The sequence below is a fragment of the Oncorhynchus keta genome, unplaced genomic scaffold, assembly GCF_023373465.1.
Source record: "Oncorhynchus keta strain PuntledgeMale-10-30-2019 unplaced genomic scaffold, Oket_V2 Un_scaffold_984_pilon_pilon, whole genome shotgun sequence".
Taxonomy (NCBI): domain Eukaryota; kingdom Metazoa; phylum Chordata; class Actinopteri; order Salmoniformes; family Salmonidae; genus Oncorhynchus; species Oncorhynchus keta.
The window spans coordinates 704,294-725,370 of NW_026291019.1; the positions used below are offsets into that span (position 1 = coordinate 704,294).

At 44.1% G+C, this 21,077-nt stretch overlaps 3 protein-coding genes and 2 long non-coding RNA genes across 10 annotated transcripts in view; 1 reads left to right on the top strand and 4 right to left on the bottom strand.

Moving 5' to 3' along the window:
- pvalb7 (parvalbumin 7) overlaps positions 1–840 on the top strand; it is a 93,933-nt gene extending 93,093 nt beyond the window's left edge. For both annotated transcript variants that reach the window (XM_052517840.1, XM_052517841.1), the window contains exon 5: positions 69–840. In XM_052517840.1, the coding sequence (XP_052373800.1) occupies positions 69–97 (29 nt within the window). In that variant the 3' untranslated portion in view covers positions 98–840. The remainder of the gene's footprint in view (positions 1–68) is intronic.
- On the bottom strand, positions 825–15,157 carry baiap2l2b (BAR/IMD domain containing adaptor protein 2 like 2b). 5 transcript variants are annotated; one of them, XM_052517837.1, is made up of 15 exons: positions 14,888–15,134; positions 14,629–14,690; positions 13,137–13,212; positions 12,415–12,501; positions 11,591–11,652; positions 11,323–11,394; positions 11,125–11,214; positions 10,647–10,714; positions 8,629–8,692; positions 8,337–8,441; positions 7,251–7,353; positions 6,833–7,040; positions 1,846–1,911; positions 1,404–1,778; positions 825–1,263 (listed from the first exon to the last, which is right to left on the bottom strand). In XM_052517837.1, exons 2-15 carry the CDS (start codon positions 14,680–14,682, stop codon positions 1,188–1,190), a joined length of 1,506 nt encoding a protein of 501 aa, XP_052373797.1. In that variant the 5' UTR covers positions 14,683–14,690; positions 14,888–15,134; the 3' UTR covers positions 825–1,187. The 5 variants fall into 5 exon arrangements, with proteins under 5 accessions (XP_052373797.1, XP_052373798.1, XP_052373795.1 ...); XM_052517838.1 differs by having other exon boundaries at positions 14,875–15,024; XM_052517835.1 differs by lacking the exon at positions 14,629–14,690 and having other exon boundaries at positions 14,875–15,155.
- On the bottom strand, positions 3,912–5,099 carry LOC127929707 (uncharacterized). The gene is made up of 3 exons (XR_008135836.1): positions 4,735–5,099; positions 4,540–4,653; positions 3,912–3,969 (listed from the first exon to the last, which is right to left on the bottom strand). It is a non-coding gene; the product is annotated as an uncharacterized LOC127929707 (long non-coding RNA).
- Positions 15,158–15,429: 272 nt separating the features above from the next.
- pla2g6 (phospholipase A2, group VI (cytosolic, calcium-independent)) overlaps positions 15,430–21,077 on the bottom strand; it is a 39,751-nt gene continuing 34,103 nt past the window's right edge. Inside the window, exon 19 of the mRNA XM_052517834.1 lies at positions 15,430–16,964. Within this exon, the coding sequence (XP_052373794.1) occupies positions 16,817–16,964 (148 nt within the window). The 3' untranslated portion in view covers positions 15,430–16,816. The remainder of the gene's footprint in view (positions 16,965–21,077) is intronic.
- Positions 17,328–19,614, bottom strand: LOC127929701 (uncharacterized). Its single transcript, XR_008135823.1, has 3 exons — positions 19,591–19,614; positions 18,106–18,148; positions 17,328–17,374 (listed from the first exon to the last, which is right to left on the bottom strand). It is a non-coding gene; the product is annotated as an uncharacterized LOC127929701 (long non-coding RNA).

The window sequence follows — 21,077 nt, forward strand, 5'->3', positions numbered from 1 at the left end:
GATAACGGAATGAAATCCTGACTCATTCCCAGAGGATCTTAATGTCCTCCTCTTCTTCTCTTTTCCAGAGTTTGAAGTCTTGGTCCATGAGGTGTAAAGAGCACCTATATCCTCCCCCTTTCTCCTCCCCTGCGAATTCATGTTTTAAATGCAACTCCCACCCCCATCACCCAAAAAGCACCATCGAGTCCAGGGTGAAGTTTCTCCTCGACACAGATCTAGGATCACCTTCCCCAATCCCAACCTTAACCATTAGTCGGGGAAAAATGCCAACTGACCCAAGATCAGCGTCAAGTCTACTTCCTCCTACTCCGCACCACGCAGGCCCAGTCTCTCTAACCAGAAACAGTATCAGATACGTCCACCAGGGGGAGGTAGAGAGGGGACTCCCCAACAAGCACTACTGTATTTATTTGTATGTTTTTCTACCACACCAACATCCTGTATATATGTCCTGTTTTGATTTGAAAACCTCATGACTGTCTCATTTTAAAAGAAAACCTTTCCTGTAGATATAATGTACCAGACACCTTCCCTTTCCTCTCTAGCCGTCTATGGACCCTATGTCACCTTACCCAAATGGCCCCCTATTCCCTTTATAGTGCACTACTTAGAGTGCCATTTTTTGGGGACTGAACCAAAACAACCTGTGTCTCTCATTCTTTATTTTCTCCACCTCACACATACTTGTACCCTCCTTCCTTTCCTCCCTCCCTCATTTCCTCCTTCCTCTCTCGTCTGGTGATGAGATGTATAAATAAAGAGGTTGAGTGGTGAAGAGAGAGAAATGTTTCAAAATAAGAACTACTAAGAAATAAAACACCTTGAGTAAAATGACTATTTTATTGGTTATTATTTAATGATTTGATATAAACTAGACTGGACACTAATATACTGTAGAACAAGGGAGGCACAAATGAGACGATGCATTTAGATATTTTCAAAATTAAAGTATCTATTTCACAATAAAAGCATCCTAGATCGAACAATTAGTAAACCATTGGAAAATCTATCGAAACACACAAACAATGTGACAAAGTGCTATTCTTAAATCGCATAATAGTACAAATAAATATATATATATTTTTACACGATTAGACAATCTACATCATTTCTCTAAAAAGAGACTCAATGTCAAACTCAAGGACATCAGCTTTTCTTAACGTCGACATCTCTGTGCTGATTGGTCATTGGGTCCTGGGTGCTGATCTGTCATTGGTGGTTGTTGGTTTAAGCTTCACTGTCGCAAAGGGGTTGGTTCCCCTGCAACAGATCAGGTGACATGTAAAGAACTAGCACTCAACACGAAGGACAAACATCACAGCAGGCACACACACACACACACACACACACACACACACACACACACACACACACACACACACACACACACACACACCTACCTGGGAAAGAGTAGGTTTTCTCCAGAAGCTCCAAGGGGTGACAATGATTCTGCTGTCCTCTCCGGGAAAGTAGGCTGGATTGGTCGAAAGTCAGCTGACCCCCTCCGGAGCATTGTTGTTGGGTGAGGGGGTGGCGGGGGCGGAGGAGGAGGGGGCGGGAGCTCGTTGTAGCCTTTCAGGCTATTTGTTCTCATCACTATCTCAGGCTCCGCCCTCCTCTCAGGGAGGGGAGAGATTGGTCGGAGGTCGACGGAGGCCCTGCGAGTGGGTGTGGTAGGGGGCGCGACATCACCGTAGGCCTTTTCTGATTGGCCCATGGAGGTGTCAGAGGGATCCAATAGGTTGTTCATGCTGTGGCTCCTCAAGGAAGTGCCACTGGAGGGTCAAATGTCAGATATGATCATATTGATTGATTGATTGATTGATTGATTGATTGACATACCTGGATCCCAAGAGGTTAGAGAACTCCTCAATAGAAGAAACATAAGCTGCTGGGAACCAGCCCTGGCTGTTGGAACAACAGAGACCAGAGGAATATTAGCAAACAAAACAATGGCCTAAATACTGGAACAGACAAGTTCCTAGATAAAGTCCACTGTTTTCCCAGCCAGCCAGCCAGCCAGTCAGCCAGCCAGCCAGCCAGTCAGCCAGCCAGCCAGCCAGTCAGCCAGCCACATAGGAATGAATGAATGATGGATGGATGGATGATGGATGGATAAAGGAACAAACAAACAGACAAACAAAGGAATGAATCATAATGGTCCTTACTGTTATCTACTGACCCCTATCATAGTCTGTTATCTACTGACCCCTACCATAGTCTGTTATCTACTGACCCCTATCATAGTCTGTTATCTACTGACCCCTATCATAGTCTGTTATCTACTGACCCCTATCATAGTCTGTTATCTACTGACCCCTATCATAGTCTGTTATCTACTGACCCCTATCATAGTCTGTTATCTACTGACCCCTATCATAGTCTGTTATCTACTGACCCCTATCATAGTCTGTTATCTATCATAGTCTGTTATCTACTGACCCCTATCATAGTCTGTTATCTACTGACCCCTATCATAGTCTGTTATCTACTGACCCCTATCATAGTCTGTTATCTACTGACCCCTATCATAGTCTGTTATCTACTGACCCCTATCATAGTCTGTTATCTACTGACCCCTATCATAGTCTGTTATCTACTGACCCCTATCATAGTCTGTTATCTACTGACCCCGATCATAGTCTGTTATCTACTGACCCCTATCATAGTCTGTTATCTACTGACCCCTATCATAGTCTGTTATCTACTGACCCCTATCATAGTCTGATATCTACTGACCCCGATCATAGTCTGTGACCCCTATCATAGTCTGTTATCTACTGACCCCTATCATAGTCTGTTATCTATTGACCCCAATCATAGTCTGTTATCTACTGACCCCGATCATAGTCTGTTATCTACTGACCCCGATCATAGTCTGTTATCTACTGACCCCTATCATAGTCTGTTATCTATTGACCCCTATCATATGTTATCTACTGACCCCATAGTCTGTTATCTATGACCCCGATCATAGTCTGTTATCTACTGACCCCTATCAGTCTGTTATCTACTGACCCCTATCATAGTCTGTTATCTACTGACCCTATCATAGTCTGTTATCTACTGACCCCTATCATAGTCTGTTATCTACTGACCCCTATCATAGTCTGTTATCTATCATAGTGACCCCTATCATAGTCTGTTATCTACTTATCATAGTCTGTTATCTACTGACCCCTATCATAGTCTGTTATCTACTGACCCCTATCATAGTCTGTTATCTACTGACCCCTATCATAGTCTGTTATCTACTGATCATAGTCTGTTATCTATCATAGTCTGTTATCTACTGACCCCTATCATAGTCTGTTATCTACTGACCCCATATCATAGTCTGTTATCTACTGACCCCTATCATAGTCTGTTATCTACTGACCCCCCTATCATAGTCTGTTATCTACTGACCCTACTGACCCCTATCATAGTCTGTTATCTATCATAGTCTGTTATCTACCCCTATCATAGTCTGTTATCTAGTCTGATCTACTGACCCCTATCATAGTCTGTTATCTACTGACCCCTATCATAGTCTGCTATCTGACCCCTATCATAGTCTGTTATCTACTGACCCTATCATAGTCTGTTATCTACTGATCATAGTCTGTTATCTACTGACCCCTATCATAGTCTGTTATCTACTGACCCCTATCATAGTCTCTACTGACCCCTATCATAGTCTGTTATCTACTGACCCCTATCATAGTCTGTTATCTACTGACCCCTATCATAGTCTGTTATCTACTGACCCCTATCATAGTCTGTTATCTTATCATAGTCTGTTATCTACCCCGATCATAGTCTGTTATCTACTGACCCTATCATAGTCTGTTATCCTGACCCCTATCATAGTCTGTTAGTCTGTTATCTACTGACCCTATCATAGTCTGTTATCACTGAGTCTGTTATCTACTGACCCTATCATAGTCTGTTATCTACTGACCCCTATCATAGTCTGTTATCTATCTATCATAGACTGACCCCTATCATAGTCTGTTATCTACTGACCCCTATCATAGTCTGTTATCTACTGACCCCTATCATAGTCTGCTATCTACTGACCCCTATCATAGTCTGCTATCTACTGACCCCTATCATTGTCTGTTATCTACTGACCCCTATCATAGTCTGTTATCTACTGACCCCTATCATAGTCTGCTATCTACTGACCCCTATCATAGTCTACTGACCCCTATCATAGTCTCATAGTCCTATCATAGTCTGTTATCTACTGACTATCATAGTCCTATCATCATAGTCTGTTATCTACTGACCCCTATCATATATCTACTGACCCCTATCATAGTCTGCTATCTACTGACCCCTATCATAGTCTGTTATCTACTGACCCCTATCATAGTCTGTTATCTACTGATCATAGTCCCTATCATCATAGTCTGTTATCTACTGACCCCTATCATAGTCTGTTATCTACTTATCATAGTCTGCTATCTACTGACCCCTATCATAGTCTGTTATCTACTGACCCCTATCATAGTCTGTTATCTACTGACCCCTATCATGTCTGTTATCTACTGACCCCTATCATAGTCTGTTATCTACTGACCCCTATCATAGTCTGTTATCTACTGACCCCTATCATAGTCTGTTATCTACTGACCCCTATCACAGTCTGTTATCTACTGACCACTATCATAGTCTGCTATCCACTGACCCCTATCACAGTCTGTTATCTACTGACCCCTATCATAGTCTGCTATCCGCTGACACCTATCATAGTCTGTTATCTACTGACCCCTATCATAGTCTGTTATCTACTGACCCCTATCATAGTCTGCTATCTACTGACCCCTATCATAGTCTGCTATCTACTGACCCCTATCATTGTCTGTTATCTACTGACCCCTATCATAGTCTGTTATCTACTGACCCCTATCATAGTCTGCTATCTACTGACCCCTATCATAGTCTGTTATCTACTGACCCCTATCATTGTCTGTTATCTACTGACCCCTATCATAGTCTGTTATCTACTGACCCCTATCATAGTCTGTTATCTACTGACCCCTATCATAGTCTGTTATCTACTGACCCCGATCATAGTCTGTTATCTACTGACCCCTATCATAGTCTGTTATCTACTGACCCCTAGTCTGTTATCTACTGACCCCGATCATAGTCTGCTATCTACTGACCCCTATCATAGTCTGTTATCTACTGACCCCTATCATAGTCTGTTATATCATAGTCTGTTATCTACTGACCCTATCTAGTCTGACCCCTATCATAGTCTGTTATTATCTACTGACCCCTATCATAGTCTTATCTACTCTGATCCCATTGTCTATCATAGTCTGACCCCTATCTATCTACTGACCCTACTGACCCCTATCTATCTACTAGTCTGTTATCTACTGACCCCTATCATAGTCTGTATCTACTGACCCCTATCATAGTCTGTTATCTACTGACCCCTATCATAGTCTGTTATCTACTGACCCCTATCATAGTCTGTATCTACTGACCCCTATCATAGTCTGTATCTACTGACCCCTATCATAGTCTTATCTACTGACCCCTACCATAGTCTGTTATCTACTATTCCCTACCGTAGTCTGTTATCCACTATCACCTACCATAAAAGCGTCTGCTAAATGGCATATATTATTATTATTATTACCATAGTCTGTTATCCACTATCACCTACCATAGTCTGTTATCCACTATCACCTACCATAGTCTGTTATCCACTATCACCTACCATAGTCTGTTATCCACTATCACCAACCATAGTCTGTTATCCACTATCCCCTACCATAGTCTGTTATCCACTATCCCCTACCATAGGCTGCTATCCACTATCGCCTACCGTAGTCTGTTATCCACTATCACCAACCATAGTCTGTTATCCACTATCCCCTACCATAGTCTGTTATCCACTATCACCTACCGTAGTCTGTTATCCACTATCACCTACCGTAGTCTGTTATCCACTATCACCTACCATAGTCTGCTATCCACTATCCCCTACCATAGTCTGTTATCCACTATCCCCTACCATAGTCTGTTATCCACTATCCCCTACCATAGTCTGTTATCCACTATCACCTACCATAGTCTGTTATCCACTATCACCTACCATAGTCTGTTATCCACTATCACCTACCATAGTCTGTTATCCACTATCACCTACCATAGGCTGCTATCCACTATCGCCTACCGTAGTCTGTTATCCACTATCACCTACCATAGTCTGTTATCCACTATCACCTACCATAGTCTGCTATCCACTATCACCTACCATAGTCTGTTATCCACTATCCCCTACCATAGTCTGTTATCCACTATCACCTACCATAGTCTGTTATCCACTATCACCTACCATAGTCTGCTATCCACTATCCCCTACCATAGTCTGCTATCCACTATCCCCTACCATAGTCTGTTATCCACTATCACCTACCATAGTCTGTTATCCACTATCACCTACCATAGTCTGTTATCCACTATCCCCTACCATAGTCTGTTATCCACTATCCCCTACCATAGTCTGTTATCCACTATCCCCTACCATAGTCTGTTATCCACTATCCCCTACCATAGTCTGTTATCCACTATCACCTACCATAGTCTGTTATCCACTATCACCTACCATAGTCTGTTATCCACTATCACCTACCATAGTCTGTTATCCACTATCACCTACCATAGTCTGTTATCCACTATCACCTACCGTAGTCTGTTATCCACTATCACCTACCATAGTCTGTTATCCACTATCACCTACCATAGGCTGTTATCCACTATCACCTACCATAGTCTGTTATCCACTATCACCTACCATAGTCTGTTATCCACTATCACCTACCGTAGGTTGCTTTCCGTTCTCCCATACAGCCACCCATTCCTTGGCTCCTGGACCAACACGGTGACCATCTCTCCCCGGGTGAAGGGTAGCAGTTTGGGGTTGGAGGAGGGTGGGTGGGACACCAGGGCTCTCATGGTCCTACCCCCACCCAGACCCAGAGACTCACCCACTGAGGAGGAGCGGGATCGGCTGTGGAGGGGGGACGGGGCTGGGGGAGGAAGGGGATAGAGAGGGTGATGGATGGAGAAGGAGAAGAAAGAGAGACGGATGGAGAAAAGTTTATCCAATGAAGAATCCCCACGGTATCAACCAAAATATTTCCCTGCTATGCACTAAATGAATACAATAACACGCGAGTAGTGTAGCTGATTGACTAAATATAACCCTGTTCTTTGGGGGTGCAGTGTAGTCATCACACCTCTAGAGGGCACTCTCCCCAGGGCCTGCTGTTCTCTCCTGGCCCAAGACATGTCTCTGTCCTCATCTACTGTCTGCAGCAGAGAGCTCACTGAGCCACACAGCTGAGGAGAGAGGGAGACAGGGGAAGGTTGATTGGTTGGGTGGAATACTTGTCTCTAACTTGTTCCTCCTGGTCAGGGTGGGTGGGGCTACGGGATCTCTAACCTGTTCCTCCTGGTCAGGGTGGGTGGGGCTACGGGGTCTCTAACCTGTTCCTCCTGGTCAGGGTGGGTGGGGCTACGGGATCTCTAACGTGTTCCTCCTGGTCAGGGTGGGTGGGGCTACGGGGTCTCTAACCTGTTCCTCCTGGTCAGGGTGGGTGGGGCTACGGGCTCTCTAACCTGTTCCTCCTGGTCAGGGTGGGTGGGGCTACGGGATCTCTAACCTGTTCCTCCTGGTCAGGGTGGGTGGGGCTACGGGGTCTCTAACCTGTTCCTCCTGGTCAGGGTGGGTGGGGCTACGGGGTCTCTAACCTGTTCCTCCTGGTCAGGGTGGGTGGGGCTACAGGGTCTCTAACCTGTTCCTCCTGGTCAGGGTGGGTGGGGCTACGGGGTCTCTAACCTGTTCCTCCTGGTCAGGGTGGGTGGGGCTACGGGGTCTCTAACCTGTTCCTCCTGGTCAGGGTGGGTGGGGCTACGTGGTCTCTAACCTGTTCCTCCTGGTCAGGGTGGGTGGGGCTTCGGGGTCTCTAACCTGTTCCTCCTGGTCAGGGTGGGTGGGGCTTCGGGGTCTCTAACCTGTTCCTCCTGGTCAGGGTGGGTGGGGCTACGTGGTCTCTAACCTGTTCCTCCTGGTCAGGGTGGGTGGGGCTACGGGGTCTCTAACCTGTTCCTCCTGGTCAGGGTGGGTGGGGCTACGGGATCTCTAACCTGTTCCTCCTGGTCAGGGTGGGTGGGGCTACGGGGTCTCTAACCTGTTCCTCCTGGTCAGGGTGGGTGGGGCTACGGGGTCTCTAACCTGTTCCTCCTGGTCAGGGTGGGTGGGGCTACGGGGTCTCTAACCTGTTCCTCCTGGTCAGGGTGGGTGGGGCTACGGGGTCTCTAACCTGTTCCTCCTGGTCAGGGTGGGTGGGGCTACGGGGTCTGGAACCTCGTGTCTCATTCACTTTCTCCTTCCATCCATCAGCCTTCTGCTGTAGCGAAGCCCCTGTCTGGGGGAGAGATGGAGACATTTCAGAACCTGTGTGTGTGTGTTTGTAAAGGTTTCTGACGTCCCCGTTTGTGACATAAACATGTCTGTGTGTGTGTGTGTGTGTGTGTGTGTGTGTGTGTGTGTGTGTGTGTGTGTGTGTGTGTGTGTGTGTGTGTGTGTGTGTGTGTGTGTGTGTGTGTGTGTACCTTGTTGATGAGGAAGAGCAGTGACTGTGTCAGTCCGCAGTGTTTCTCTGCCAGGAAGCGATACCTACAAATAACAACCGTCATCATAGTCATCATCATAATAACGGTTCTCATAGTAATTGTGTTGGTAATGTATTAATAATGGTTCTAATAGTAATTGTGTTGGTAATGTATTAATAATGGTTCTAATAGTAAGTGTGTTGGTAATGTATTAATAATGGTTCTAATAGTAATTGTGTTGGTAATGTATTAATAATGGTTCTAATAGTAATTGTGTTGGTAATGTATTAATAATGGTTCTAATAGTAAGTGTGTTGGTAATGTATTAATAATGGTTCTAATAGTAATTGTGTTGGTAATGTATTAATAATGGTTCTAATAGTAATTGTGTTGGTAATGTATTAATAATGGTTCTAATAGTAAGTGTGTTGGTAATGTATTAATAATGGTTCTAATAGTAATTGTGTTGGTAATGTATTAATAATGGTTCTAATAGTAATTGTGTTGGTAATGTATTAATAATGGTTCTAATAGTAATTGTGTTGGTAATGTATTAATAATGGTTCTAATAGTAATTGTGTTGGTAATGTATTAATAATGGTTCTAATAGTCATTGTGTTGGTAATGTATTAATAATGGTTCTAATAGTAAGTGTGTTGGTAATGTATTAATAACGGTTCTAATAGTAATTGTGTTGGTAATGTGTTAATAACGGTTCTAATAGTAATTGTGTTGGTAATGTATTAATAATGGTTCTAATAGTAATTGTGTTGGTAATGTATTAATAATGGTTCTAATAGTAATTGTGTTGGTAATGTATTAATAATGGTTCTAATAGTAATTGTGTTGGTAATGTATTAATAATGGTTCTAATAGTAATTGTGTTGGTAATGTATTAATAACGGTTCTAATAGTAATTGTGTTGGTAATGTATTAATAACGGTTCTAATAGTAATTGTGTTGGTAATGTATTAATAATGGTTCTAATAGTAATTGTGTTGGTAATGTATTAATAATGGTTCTAATAGTAATTGTGTTGGTAATGTATTAATAACGGTTCTAATAGTAATTGTGTTGGTAATGTATTAATAATGGTTCTAATAGTCATTGTGTTGGTAATGTATTAATAATGGTTCTAATAGTAAGTGTGTTGGTAATGTATTAATAATGGTTCTAATAGTAATTGTGTTGGTAATGTATTAATAATGGTTCTAATAGTAATTGTGTTGGTAATGTATTAATAATGGTTCTAATAGTAATTGTGTTGGGAATGTATTAATAACGGTTCTAATAGTAATTGTGTTGGTAATGTATTAATAATGGTTATAATAGTCATTGTGTTGGTAATGTATTAATAATGGTTCTAATAGTAATTGTGTTGGTAATGTATTAATAACGGTTCTAATAGTAATTGTGTTGGTAATGTATTAATAATGGTTCTAATAGTAATTGTGTTGGGAATGTATTAATAACGGTTGTAATAGTAATTGTGTTGGTAATGTATTAATAATGGTTCTAATAGTAATTGTGTTGGGAATGTATTAATAACGGTTCTAATAGTAATTGTGTTTGTAATGTATTAATAATGGTTATAATAGTCATTGTGTTGGTAATGTATTAATAATGGTTCTAATAGTAAGTGTGTTGGTAATGTATTAATAATGGTTCTAATAGTAATTGTGTTGGTAATGTATTAATAATGGTTCTAATAGTAATTGTGTTGGTAATGTATTAATAATGGTTCTAATAGTAATTGTGTTGGTAATGTATTAATAATGGTTCTAATAGTAATTGTGTTGGTAATGTATTAATAATGGTTCTAATAGTAATTGTGTTGGTAATGTATTTATAATGGTTCTAATAGTAATTGTGTTGGTAATGTATTTATAATGGTTCTAATAGTAATTGTGTTGGTAATGTATTAATAATGGTTCTAATAGTAATTGTGTTGGTAATGTATTAATAACGGTTCTAATAGTAATTGTGTTGGTAATGTATTAATAATGGTAACGACTGACCTCCTCTCCTCCTCCTTCATAATGTCATGTTGACTCTGTCTCAGGTACTGCATGTACTCACTGTGCTCCTAGAGAACACACACACACACACACACACACACACACACACACACACACACACACACACACACACACACACACACACACACACACACACACACACACACACACACACACACACACACCATTACTGTATGGAATGTGGTAGTGCTGGACAGTGTCTGATTTAACTGTAAGAAGGAGGATGGGTGTGTGTGTGTCTTTATTATTTTATGTATTTAACTAGGCAAGTCAGTTAAGAACAAATTCTTATTTACAATGACGGCCTGCCAAAAGGCAAAAATACCTCCTGTGGGAATGGGGGCTGGAATTAAAAATAAAAATATAGGACAATACATCAGGCGAAGCAGCCACAAGTGTCAGTAAGAGTGTCCACATGATGTGGTGTGTGTGTGTGTGTGTGTGTGTGTGTGTGTACCAGTGAGTCTCTGAAGGCTCCTCTTCTCAGCTGTCTCTCCAGAGCTTCTGCCTGGTTCCTCACCTCCAGCTCATACACCCTGCGACTGCCCTGTGGAAAAGAGATACAGGAGAATGTGTTAGTACACACACACACACACACACACACACACACACACACACACACACACACACACACACACACACGCCAGATACTCACGTCAATGTACTCTTCATCCAACTTGACATTCTTCTCCATGGCCTGTAAAACTTCTACCTGGAACCATTGAATCTGAAGGGGAAGAATTACAACGTTACACCCTGAGGGGGGAAGAAAAACAATGTTACACTCTATGGAAGTGTCCACACACATGCTGTGGATGGAAACAGTGGGGTGGACATATTGTAAATAAACATAGATAAATAGGAGGTATAAAGACACTAAATAGGATCAGGAACATACAGACATAGATCAAACAGATACTGACCACTCCCTCCATCTCAGCTGTGAGTCTTCTCTGTGTCTCAGATATCTGTACCAGGACATCTCCTGTGGATCACACATACATGCATTAGTATCACCAATTAGCAATGACGATAGCATCTCATAGGGAATGAGTGGGGCTGTGCATCAGAGCTAGCAACCTAGCCTTATTAGCACTGACAATAGCATCTCATGGGGAACGAATGGGGCCGTGCGTCAGAGCTAGGCTAGCATGACAGTGTAGCTACAGCAGGTCAGCCAAGTGAGAAGGTCAGCGCAGCAGTGTGACCATGAAGAGAGGATCAGGTAGCTGCTTTGAATTATAGATGACAGCCTTTCAGCCGCACTCAATTCATGAGCTCAACTGGCCAACTGTGTGTGTGTGTGTGTTCATTCCATCCTTACCTTTCAGTAAACTCTGTTCTTATTGCTATTTGTTGGCAGTCATCCACACCGCCTGCCACAACAACCTCAAAGTTACTCAAAGACGCTAAGAAGGAAGTTAAAGGTAGACTCAGCAAAATTACGTTGTCGCGAGCAGCACCGCAGATATTGAGATGAGCAAGAGGCAAGACTTTGCTCTCACAGTCACACACAGTATCTGCGCATGTGCACAGGTTCACATCACACTGTTCACAGCGTGGTAGCCAGGGCACCAAACAGAGGAGAAGTTCTTAGTTGTTGCAGAAATTGACCCACTATGCTATTGACTTTCTGCATCTAGGTCATATCGCTGAGTCTACCTTTAAAACAGCCCCAGTCTGTGCTTGGCCCATTGTAGCTGGTTCTATGGTACAATACAGTAGACAGACATACACACACACTTACCAAGTGAACGAGAGGAGAGTGTGTGAAGGGCCTGTTCTCCCATCTTCGCTACAGCACTAAAGTAGGCCTCACTGGTAACAGCCAAGGCTGCAGCACACACACACACACACACACACACACACACACACACACACACACACACACACACACACACACACACACACACACACACACACACACACACACACACACACACACACACACACACCTGTTAGCATTATAGCTATTAACTCACAAGCCCAATAATGACACAAACCAAACCTTGTAATCATACCTTAACTGTCCCAAACAATTGACCCAATAAGTAAAACACCTGTGGTGATTGACACCTGATACAGGTAAGACTGGGTCCATAAATAGCCCAGTGGTTAGGTAACATCCATAGAGGTGGAACGAGGGCTCTGGATCGATAGCAGCTGTTTTAGCGTAGACATTGCCAATGAAGGTTTCCACCATTTTAAAGTCACAGAAGCCATCATGGCACAGATACAAAGATGAGCCCTCTTTCTACCTCTATGGGAAACAGGCATCTGTTTACCATTTACATCTACCTGCTAACTTCTACCTCGATGGGCAACAGGCATCTGTTTACCATGTTACATCTACCTGCTAACTTCTACCTCGATGGGCAACAGGCATCTGTTTACCATGTTACACACAATGACACAAATGCATACTTATGTATTAAACTTTCACACACACTCGCTCATATACACACACACCTTGGAAAGCCTTGACATAGCTGTTTCCTAATGTAACTAGCGTCTGTAGGCCTGGGTTGAACTGTTCCATCAGGTTCTATGGAAGAGAACACAGAACAAACAAACATTGAATATTGGCCAAAACTAAATGCTATGCCTTGTGTTTAGTAGGGCTTACAAGTGGCTGTATATTTAATCAATAAGGCCCAAAGGGGTGTGGTATATGGCTGATATACCACGGCTAAGGGCTGTTCTTAGCTCAACGCAATGTGAAGTGGCTGGATACAGCCCTTAGCCGTGGTATATTGGCCATATACAGTGGGCTCCAAAATTACTGGCACCCCTGACTGGCAATGAACAAACAATACTTTAAAAAATATAAACAATATCATTATAGAGAAACTCAAAATACCAACATGTGAGAAATACTGTGCTTTATTAATGTTTCAATGGAACCAACCAAAATCAAACAATTATTTAATACAAAATACATTTTACCAAAACCAAGGTTTCATAATTATTGGCACTCCTCATTCACTACTTAGTGCAACCACCTCTGGCAAGGATAAGTATTTTCCTGTGATGTTTGACAAGGTTAAGGAACACATTTGGAGGGATTTTGGACCATTCCTCTATGCAGATCCTTTCAAGATCCTTCACATTCTTGGGTTTGCGCTTATCAACTGCCCTCTTCAACTCAGCCCACAGGTTTAGATAGGATTCAGGTCCGGCGACTGAGATGGCCATGGCAGAACATTGACTTCGTTGTCACAGAACCATTTCTGTGTGGATCTTGAGGTATGTTTCAGGTAATTGTCATGTTGGAAAGTCCATATGTGGCCAAGTCCCAGCCTTCTGGCAGAGGCAACCAGATCGTCAGCCAAAATTGCCTGATACTTGGTGGAATTAATTATGCCATCAATCTGAACCAGTGTCCCTGGACCACTGGAATTAAAACAGCCCCAAAACATCACTTAAATAAGTGGAATTTAATTTGTGTTCTAATTTTGGTTGATGTTACTTACAATGTTTAAGGGTGCCATTCATTGTGAAACCTTGATTTGGAGGACATTGATTTTTAAAGTACAGTATTTCTCACATGTTGGTATTTTGAGTTTATCGCTATAATTATATTGTTTATATTTGTTTAAGCATTGTTTGTGCATTGCCAGTCAGGGGTGCCAGTAATTTTGGAGCCCACTGTATCACAAACCCCGAGGTGCCTTACTGCTATTATAAACTGCTTACCAACGTAATTAGAGCAGTAGAAATACAAGTTGTCATATCCTGGTATATGGACTGATATACAACGGCTGTCAGCCAATCAGAATTCAGTGCTCGAACCACCCAGTAAAATGTTTGACGAGTTTTTGTACATTTTAACCCCAAAACACCCACATTTAGAGTATTATTGGAGTGTGAAAGATGGGGGTAGATTACTGCCAATACTCTACTTACAACATTTCAATAATCTAACCCCATAGTATTAGCCTACCATAAAATATATACTTACCGCGTACACAGACAATGTAGACCTATGTAACTGATCACTGTTCGCCCCCGACATAGTAACCGCTTCGATTTCCAAAACAAAAACGGAATAATAATTAGGAAAAATACATGAATAAACTACTCTCTTTACACTCCAGAGTACTAGTTGAAAGTTAAGAAATAAAACAATTTAGTTGGTAGTCGGCTAGCTAGGTACTAATCAGCGTATTCAGTTACAGGCTTCTTTTCTTTTGATAGTGAAAGTCACCTTGGCTACTAACCCACTCCTTCTGCCTCGTTGTTCCCTTGTTCTTTCTGCCACCAACAACAACCTGTTGTGATCGCTCCTTTCTCTCGCTCCCTCTTTCTCCCAGTCGTTAATCAGCCTCTTCATCCCTGCATCATACGCCAATTTAACAGAGGGAAGGAAAGAGACACCGATACGGCCGGGTCAGCTGAATTATAGATGGATGGATCAGAGTGAAAGGATGGAAACATCCCCTGTTTCAACTCAGCCACCACCACAGGGAGGGACGTAGTAGGTAGGCTCACACTCGGAGCACTACATGTAGTATTAGATTACGGTAATAATTAAAATACACTTGTAGGACACATTTCCTGTGCATAAGGTAAAGACGAAACTAAAAAAACTATACCTCAAAATGTAGAAAAACATCACACTACCTGTAGGCATAGCAACCGAGATGGGATCCCTTTTATTTTACAGCCCTGTGTTTACCAAGTTGTTACTTAGAAATGACGTTTTAAAATAGTCCTTACCTAATTAATTGCATAGTAATTACACAATAAAAAAAATCAATGATTCAGTTCCATAGGTTACTATTTTATTCATATATCCACTTCATCATCAATAATAAAGCCGATACACAACCGTACATAGGATATTAATACAAACAAGTGGTGGAGTTCAGTTAAAAACTGAAAGTCTTCAGTCTGAATAACATCCTATTCACGAGGTAGACTTACTTTTGACCAGGGCGCCATTTCAGACACAGACAAACAGTGCAGATAGATAGTATCACAACCCATTGAGATGAGTTAAGACTGCAAGAAGGCAGATCTGATAGGACAAAAGTAGTTACAAGAGATAGATCCGGGTCGTATTCATTAGTGCACACCGTAGCAAATCATAGTAGAACATGTTGCCAACGAAAACAAGAGTTTCTTATTGACCAGGTTCAGAATGGCCCGCCAGCCCTCCCATTGAGGCATCGTTGACTTGAATGGGGATGTCGGTTTGAGGGATTATGGGTGTAGTATGTGGTAATAATGATGCAAAACAGTGATTCACATCATTTACATGGCTGCATTTGTTTTATTGAATGTAAATCTGATTATTTGAAGGATTTGGATTAGCTCAATAAATAAATAATACAACTTCAGGATATGTCAAGAAGAGATCAATTGTACAAACTAATCCTCTGCTTCTTATCTTTTTCCAGTATAAATGTTTCTGATCTTTATTTTTTGTATAATTTATAACTGTGTCAGTCTCAGGACTGTTGGGCAAAGCTGAATCTTCCTTTCCCCAGGTTTTAGACTGACTTATTAAAAGAGAAGAAACGTCACTCTTCTTTTATCTTCCCCTCTCTGTGTGTCTCTCTCTACCTCTTCCCCTCTGTGTGTCTCCCTCTACCTCTTCCCCTCTCTGTGTGTGTATCTATCTCTTCCCCTCTCTGTGTGTCTCCCTCTACCTCTTCCCCTCTCTGTGTGTGTATCTATCTCTTCCCCTCTCTGTGTGTCTCCCTCTACCTCTTCCCCTCCCTGTGTCTCCCTCTACCTCTTCCCCTCTGTGTGTGTGTATCTATCTCTTCCCCTCTCTGTGTGTCTCCCTCTACCTCTTCCCCTCTGTGTGTCTCCCTCTACCTCTTCCCCTCTCTGTGTGTCTCTCTCTACCGCTCTGACAAACCACCAGGTGATGAAAAAGCTCAGAGCAAATGTCCAAGTACATTTTTCATCTACACAATGATTACACCCCAATAGAAAATGAGTTTCTACTGAACAAATTGGTAGGTAGGTATTGGTAGGTCACCCCCCGTTCCCTTCCATTTGCTTCTGTTGACGAAACGTTTTGCCACAGAATCGGCGTAATGAACAAACCCCTGTAGTGCCAGTAGTTGTATGATGTCCCTCTGTTCATAGAGGTACATCTGGGATTCCCATAGCATCCTCCCATCCCTCTCCTCTCCTCAGTAGCCGTTGAGTAGTTGCTGTGCCAGGAGTTGGACGTTCTCCCTCTGTTCGTAGAGGTACATCTGGGTCTCCCACAGCATGTCCACCAGCACGGCGTCACTCACCTCATCCAGCATCACCTCCTGGGAGAGCTGGGGGCTCAGTCTGTGGGGGATGGGAGGAGAGAGCAGGCTAGTTCAACAAGAGCATAGTGTCGCACAGAATGTGTTTAACCCGTTACACTTGTGGGAATTGGCCTTTATGGAATAAAGAATAAAGATGAAATGCATAACCACTGTAGCAATGGAAAGGGAACCGTTTTGGAGATAATGGGGAAATTATTAGAGGACAACAGTTCACCTGACAACACTGAAGCCAAACACTTGACTTAATGTGCATTTTACATTTACTGTTCTTCTCGCTCCATTTGTTGACTTCGAAAACTGAAAATACTCCGGATACAGTCAATAACATAAGAATATTCCTGGAAAACGTGGGGGAGGTGCAACACAAGACACACAACAATGACAAGAGTTTCAGGGAGGACCAACTGGTGTCTCCAAGTGGAGACGCACCTCTCCAGTGAGGACCAACTGGTGTCTCCAAGTGGAGACGCACCTCTCCAGGGAGGACCAACTGGTGTCTCCAAGTGGAGACGCACCTCTCCAGTGAGGACCAACTGGTGTCTCCAAGTGGAGACGCACCTCTCCAGTGAGGACCAACTGGTGTCTCCAAGTGGAGACGCACCTCTCCAGTGAGGACCAACTGGTGTCTCCAAGTGGAGACGCACCTCTCCAGTGAGGACCAACTGGTGTCTCCAAGTGGAGACGCACCTCTCCAGGGAGGACCAACTGGTGTCTCCAAGTGGAGACGCACCTCTCCAGTGAGGACCAACTGGTGTCTCCAAGTGGAGACGCACCTCTCCAGTGAGGACCAACTGGTGTCTCCAAGTGGAGACGCACCTCTCCAGGGAGGACCAACTGGTGTCTCCAAGTGGAGACGCACCTCTCCAGTGAGGACCAACTGGTGTCTCCAAGTGGAGACGCACCTCTCCAGTGAGGACCAACTGGTGTCTCCAAGTGGAGACGCACCTCTCCAGGGAGGACCAACTGGTGTCTCCAAGTGGAGACGCACCTCTCCAGTGAGGACCAACTGGTGTCTCCAAGTGGAGACGCACCTCTCCAGTGAGGACCAACTGGTGTCTCCAAGTGGAGACGCACCTCTCCAGGGAGGACCAACTGGTGTCTCCAAGTGGAGACGCACCTCTCCAGTGAGGACCAACTGGTGTCTCCAAGTGGAGACGCACCTCTCCAGGGAGGACCAACTGGTGTCTCCAAGTGGAGACGCACCTCTCCAGGGAGGACCAACTGGTGTCTCCAAGTGGAGACGCACCTCTCCAGTGAGGACCAACTGGTGTCTCCAAGTGGAGACGCACCTCTCCAGGGAGGACCAAGTGGAGACGCACCTCTCCAGTGAGGACCAAGTGGAGACGCACCTCTCCAGTGAGGACCAAGTGGAGACGCACCTCTCCAGTGAGGACCAAGTGGAGACGCACCTCTCCAGTGAGGACCAAGTGGAGACGCACCTCTCCAGTGAGGACCAAGTGGAGACGCACCTCTCCAGTGAGGACCAAGTGGAGACGCACCTCTCCAGTGAGGACCAAGTGGAGACGCACCTCTCCAGTGAGGACCAAGTGGAGACGCACCTCTCCAGTGAGGACCAAGTGGAGACGCACCTCTCCAGTGAGGACCAAGTGGAGACGCACCTCTCCAGTGAGGACCAAGTGGAGACGCACCTCTCCAGTGAGGACCAAGTGGAGACGCACCTCTCCAGTGAGGACCAACTGGTGTCTCCAAGTGGAGACGCACCTCTCCAGTGAGGACCAAGTGGAGACGCACCTCTCCAGTGAGGACCAACTGGTGTCTCCAAGTGGAGACGCACCTCTCCAGTGAGGACCAAGTGGAGACGCACCTCTCCAGTGAGGACCAACTTGTGTCTCCAAGTGGAGACGCACCTCTCCAGTGAGGACCAAGTGGAGACGCACCTCTCCAGTGAGGACCAAGTGGAGACGCACCTCTCCAGTGAGGACCAACTGGTGTCTCCAAGTGGAGACGCACCTCTCCAGTGAGGACCAACTGGTGTCTCCAAGTGGAGACGCACCTCTCCAGTGAGGACCAAGTGGAGACGCACCTCTCCAGTGAGGACCAAGTGGAGACGCACCTCTCCAGTGAGGACCAAGTGGAGACGCACCTCTCCAGTGAGGACCAAGTGGAGACGCACCTCTCTAGTGAGGACCAACTGGTGTCTCCAAGTGGAGACGCACCTCTCCAGTGAGGACCAACTGGTGTCTCCAAGTGGAGACGCACCTCTCCAGTGAGGACCAAGTGGAGACGCACCTCTCCAGTGAGGACCAAGTGGAGACGCACCTCTCCAGTGAGGACCAAGTGGAGACGCACCTCTCCAGTGAAGACCAAGTGGAGACGCACCTCTCCAGTGAGGACCAAGTGGAGACGCACCTCTCCAGTGAGGACCAAGTGGAGACGCACCTCTCCAGTGAGGACCAAGTGGAGACGCACCTCTCCAGTGAGGACCAACTGGTGTCTCCAAGTGGAGACGCACCTCTCCAGTGAGGACCAACTGGTGTCTCCAAGTGGAGACGCACCTCTCCAGTGAGGACCAACTGGTGTCTCCAAGTGGAGACGCACCTCTCCAGTGAGGACCAACTGGTGTCTCCAAGTGGAGACGCACCTCTCCAGTGAGGACCAACTGGTGTCTCCAAGTGGAGACGCACCTCTCCAGTGAGGACCAACTGGTGTCTCCAAGTGGAGACGCACCTCTCCAGTGTGAGAACAGTCTCAACTATAAGGTGTTGTTTGGAGCTCTCCAGTGTGAGAACAGTCTCAAATATAAGGTGTTGTTTGGAGCTCTCCAGTGTGAGAACAGTCTCAACTATAAGGTGTTGTTTGGAGCTCTCCAGTGTGAGAACAGTCTCAACTATAAGGTGTTGTTTGGAGCTCTCCAGTGTGAGAACAGTCTCAACTATAAGGTGTTGTTTGGAGCTCTCCAGTGTGAGAACAGTCTCAACTATAAGGTGTTGTTTGGAGCTCTCCAGTGTGAGAACAGTCTCAACTATAAGGTGTTGTTTGGAGCTCTCCAGTGTGAGAACAGTCTCAACTATAAGGTGTTGTTTGGAGCTCTCCAGTGTGAGAACAGTCTCAACTATAAGGTGTTGTTTGGAGGTCTCCTAGCTGTGCCGTTGAGGAACCTGATCAAGGACACTTGTAGTTGATTTGTTTGGAACACAACCCTGCAATTACACAATTACTGTTGACGTTCACACAATACAAAAACAATTACTGTTGACGTTCACACAATACAAAAACAATTACTGTTGACGTTCACACAATACAAAAACAATTACTGTTGACGTTCACACAATACAAAAACAATTACTGTTGACGTTCACACAATACAAAAACAATTACTGTTGACGTTCACACAATACAAAAACAATTACTGTTGACGTTCAAACAATACAAAAACAATTACTGTTGACGTTCAAACAATACAAAAACAATTACTGTTGACGTTCAAACAATACAAAAACAATTACTGTTGACGTTCAAACAATACAAAAACAATTACTGTTGACGTTCACACAATACAAAAACAGGTCTGTTATAACTTACAATTTGTGTCAGGTGGGCATCATGTGACAGCTTGTTCCATTGCCAACATGTAAAACAGGATCTTACAGGCTTCCACAAGGCAAACAGGTGCCCATAGAAAGGAGTCCTGAGTGCATTCAGGTGCGTGTGTCGCGCCAAAACAAACAAACACAGGCTGATTGTGTTCAGAACAACCCAGGGTATGACGCCATGTCATCTTGGAACTGAACAACAAACCGTGATCATAAAAACGCTGACACCTTAAACGACATGATGATTTGGAGATGCGAAGTGCACATTTACACTCACAGGTGTCTGCCTGCTTGTATGACATTTATTACAATCCTCAAGGGCTCCGTCTTTCAAAACACATCCAGTCATCTTCATTCACAGCGGTTCCTCTCACCAAGACAAAACATTTGCAAAAGTTGCCTAACTAGCGGGAGGGATGTGGGCAGCTTGTTGCTGCGCGTGGTGCTGAAGATCAGAACATCTGTCAGTCAAACCCACACAGAGCTGTGAAACAGACCCTGAGCTCTGACCTCATGTATATCATGTCACTGTACAGCCACTAAGTTCCAATCTCGGTGCTTATTAGAGCCCAAATCTA

Excerpts from the sequence above, each read along its gene's own strand:
- baiap2l2b (XM_052517835.1), bottom strand. The coding sequence starts at position 15,000 with ATGAAGAGGCTGATTAACGACTGGGAGAAAGAGGGAGCGAGAGAAAGG. Across the intron at positions 8,693-10,646 it reads ATGAAGGAGGAGGAGAGGAG|GTATCGCTTCCTGGCAGAGA; the intron begins GTCAGTCGTTAC and ends TGTTATTTGTAG. Across the intron at positions 1,779-1,845 it reads TCTAACCTCTTGGGATCCAG|TGGCACTTCCTTGAGGAGCC; the intron begins GTATGTCAATCA and ends TTGACCCTCCAG.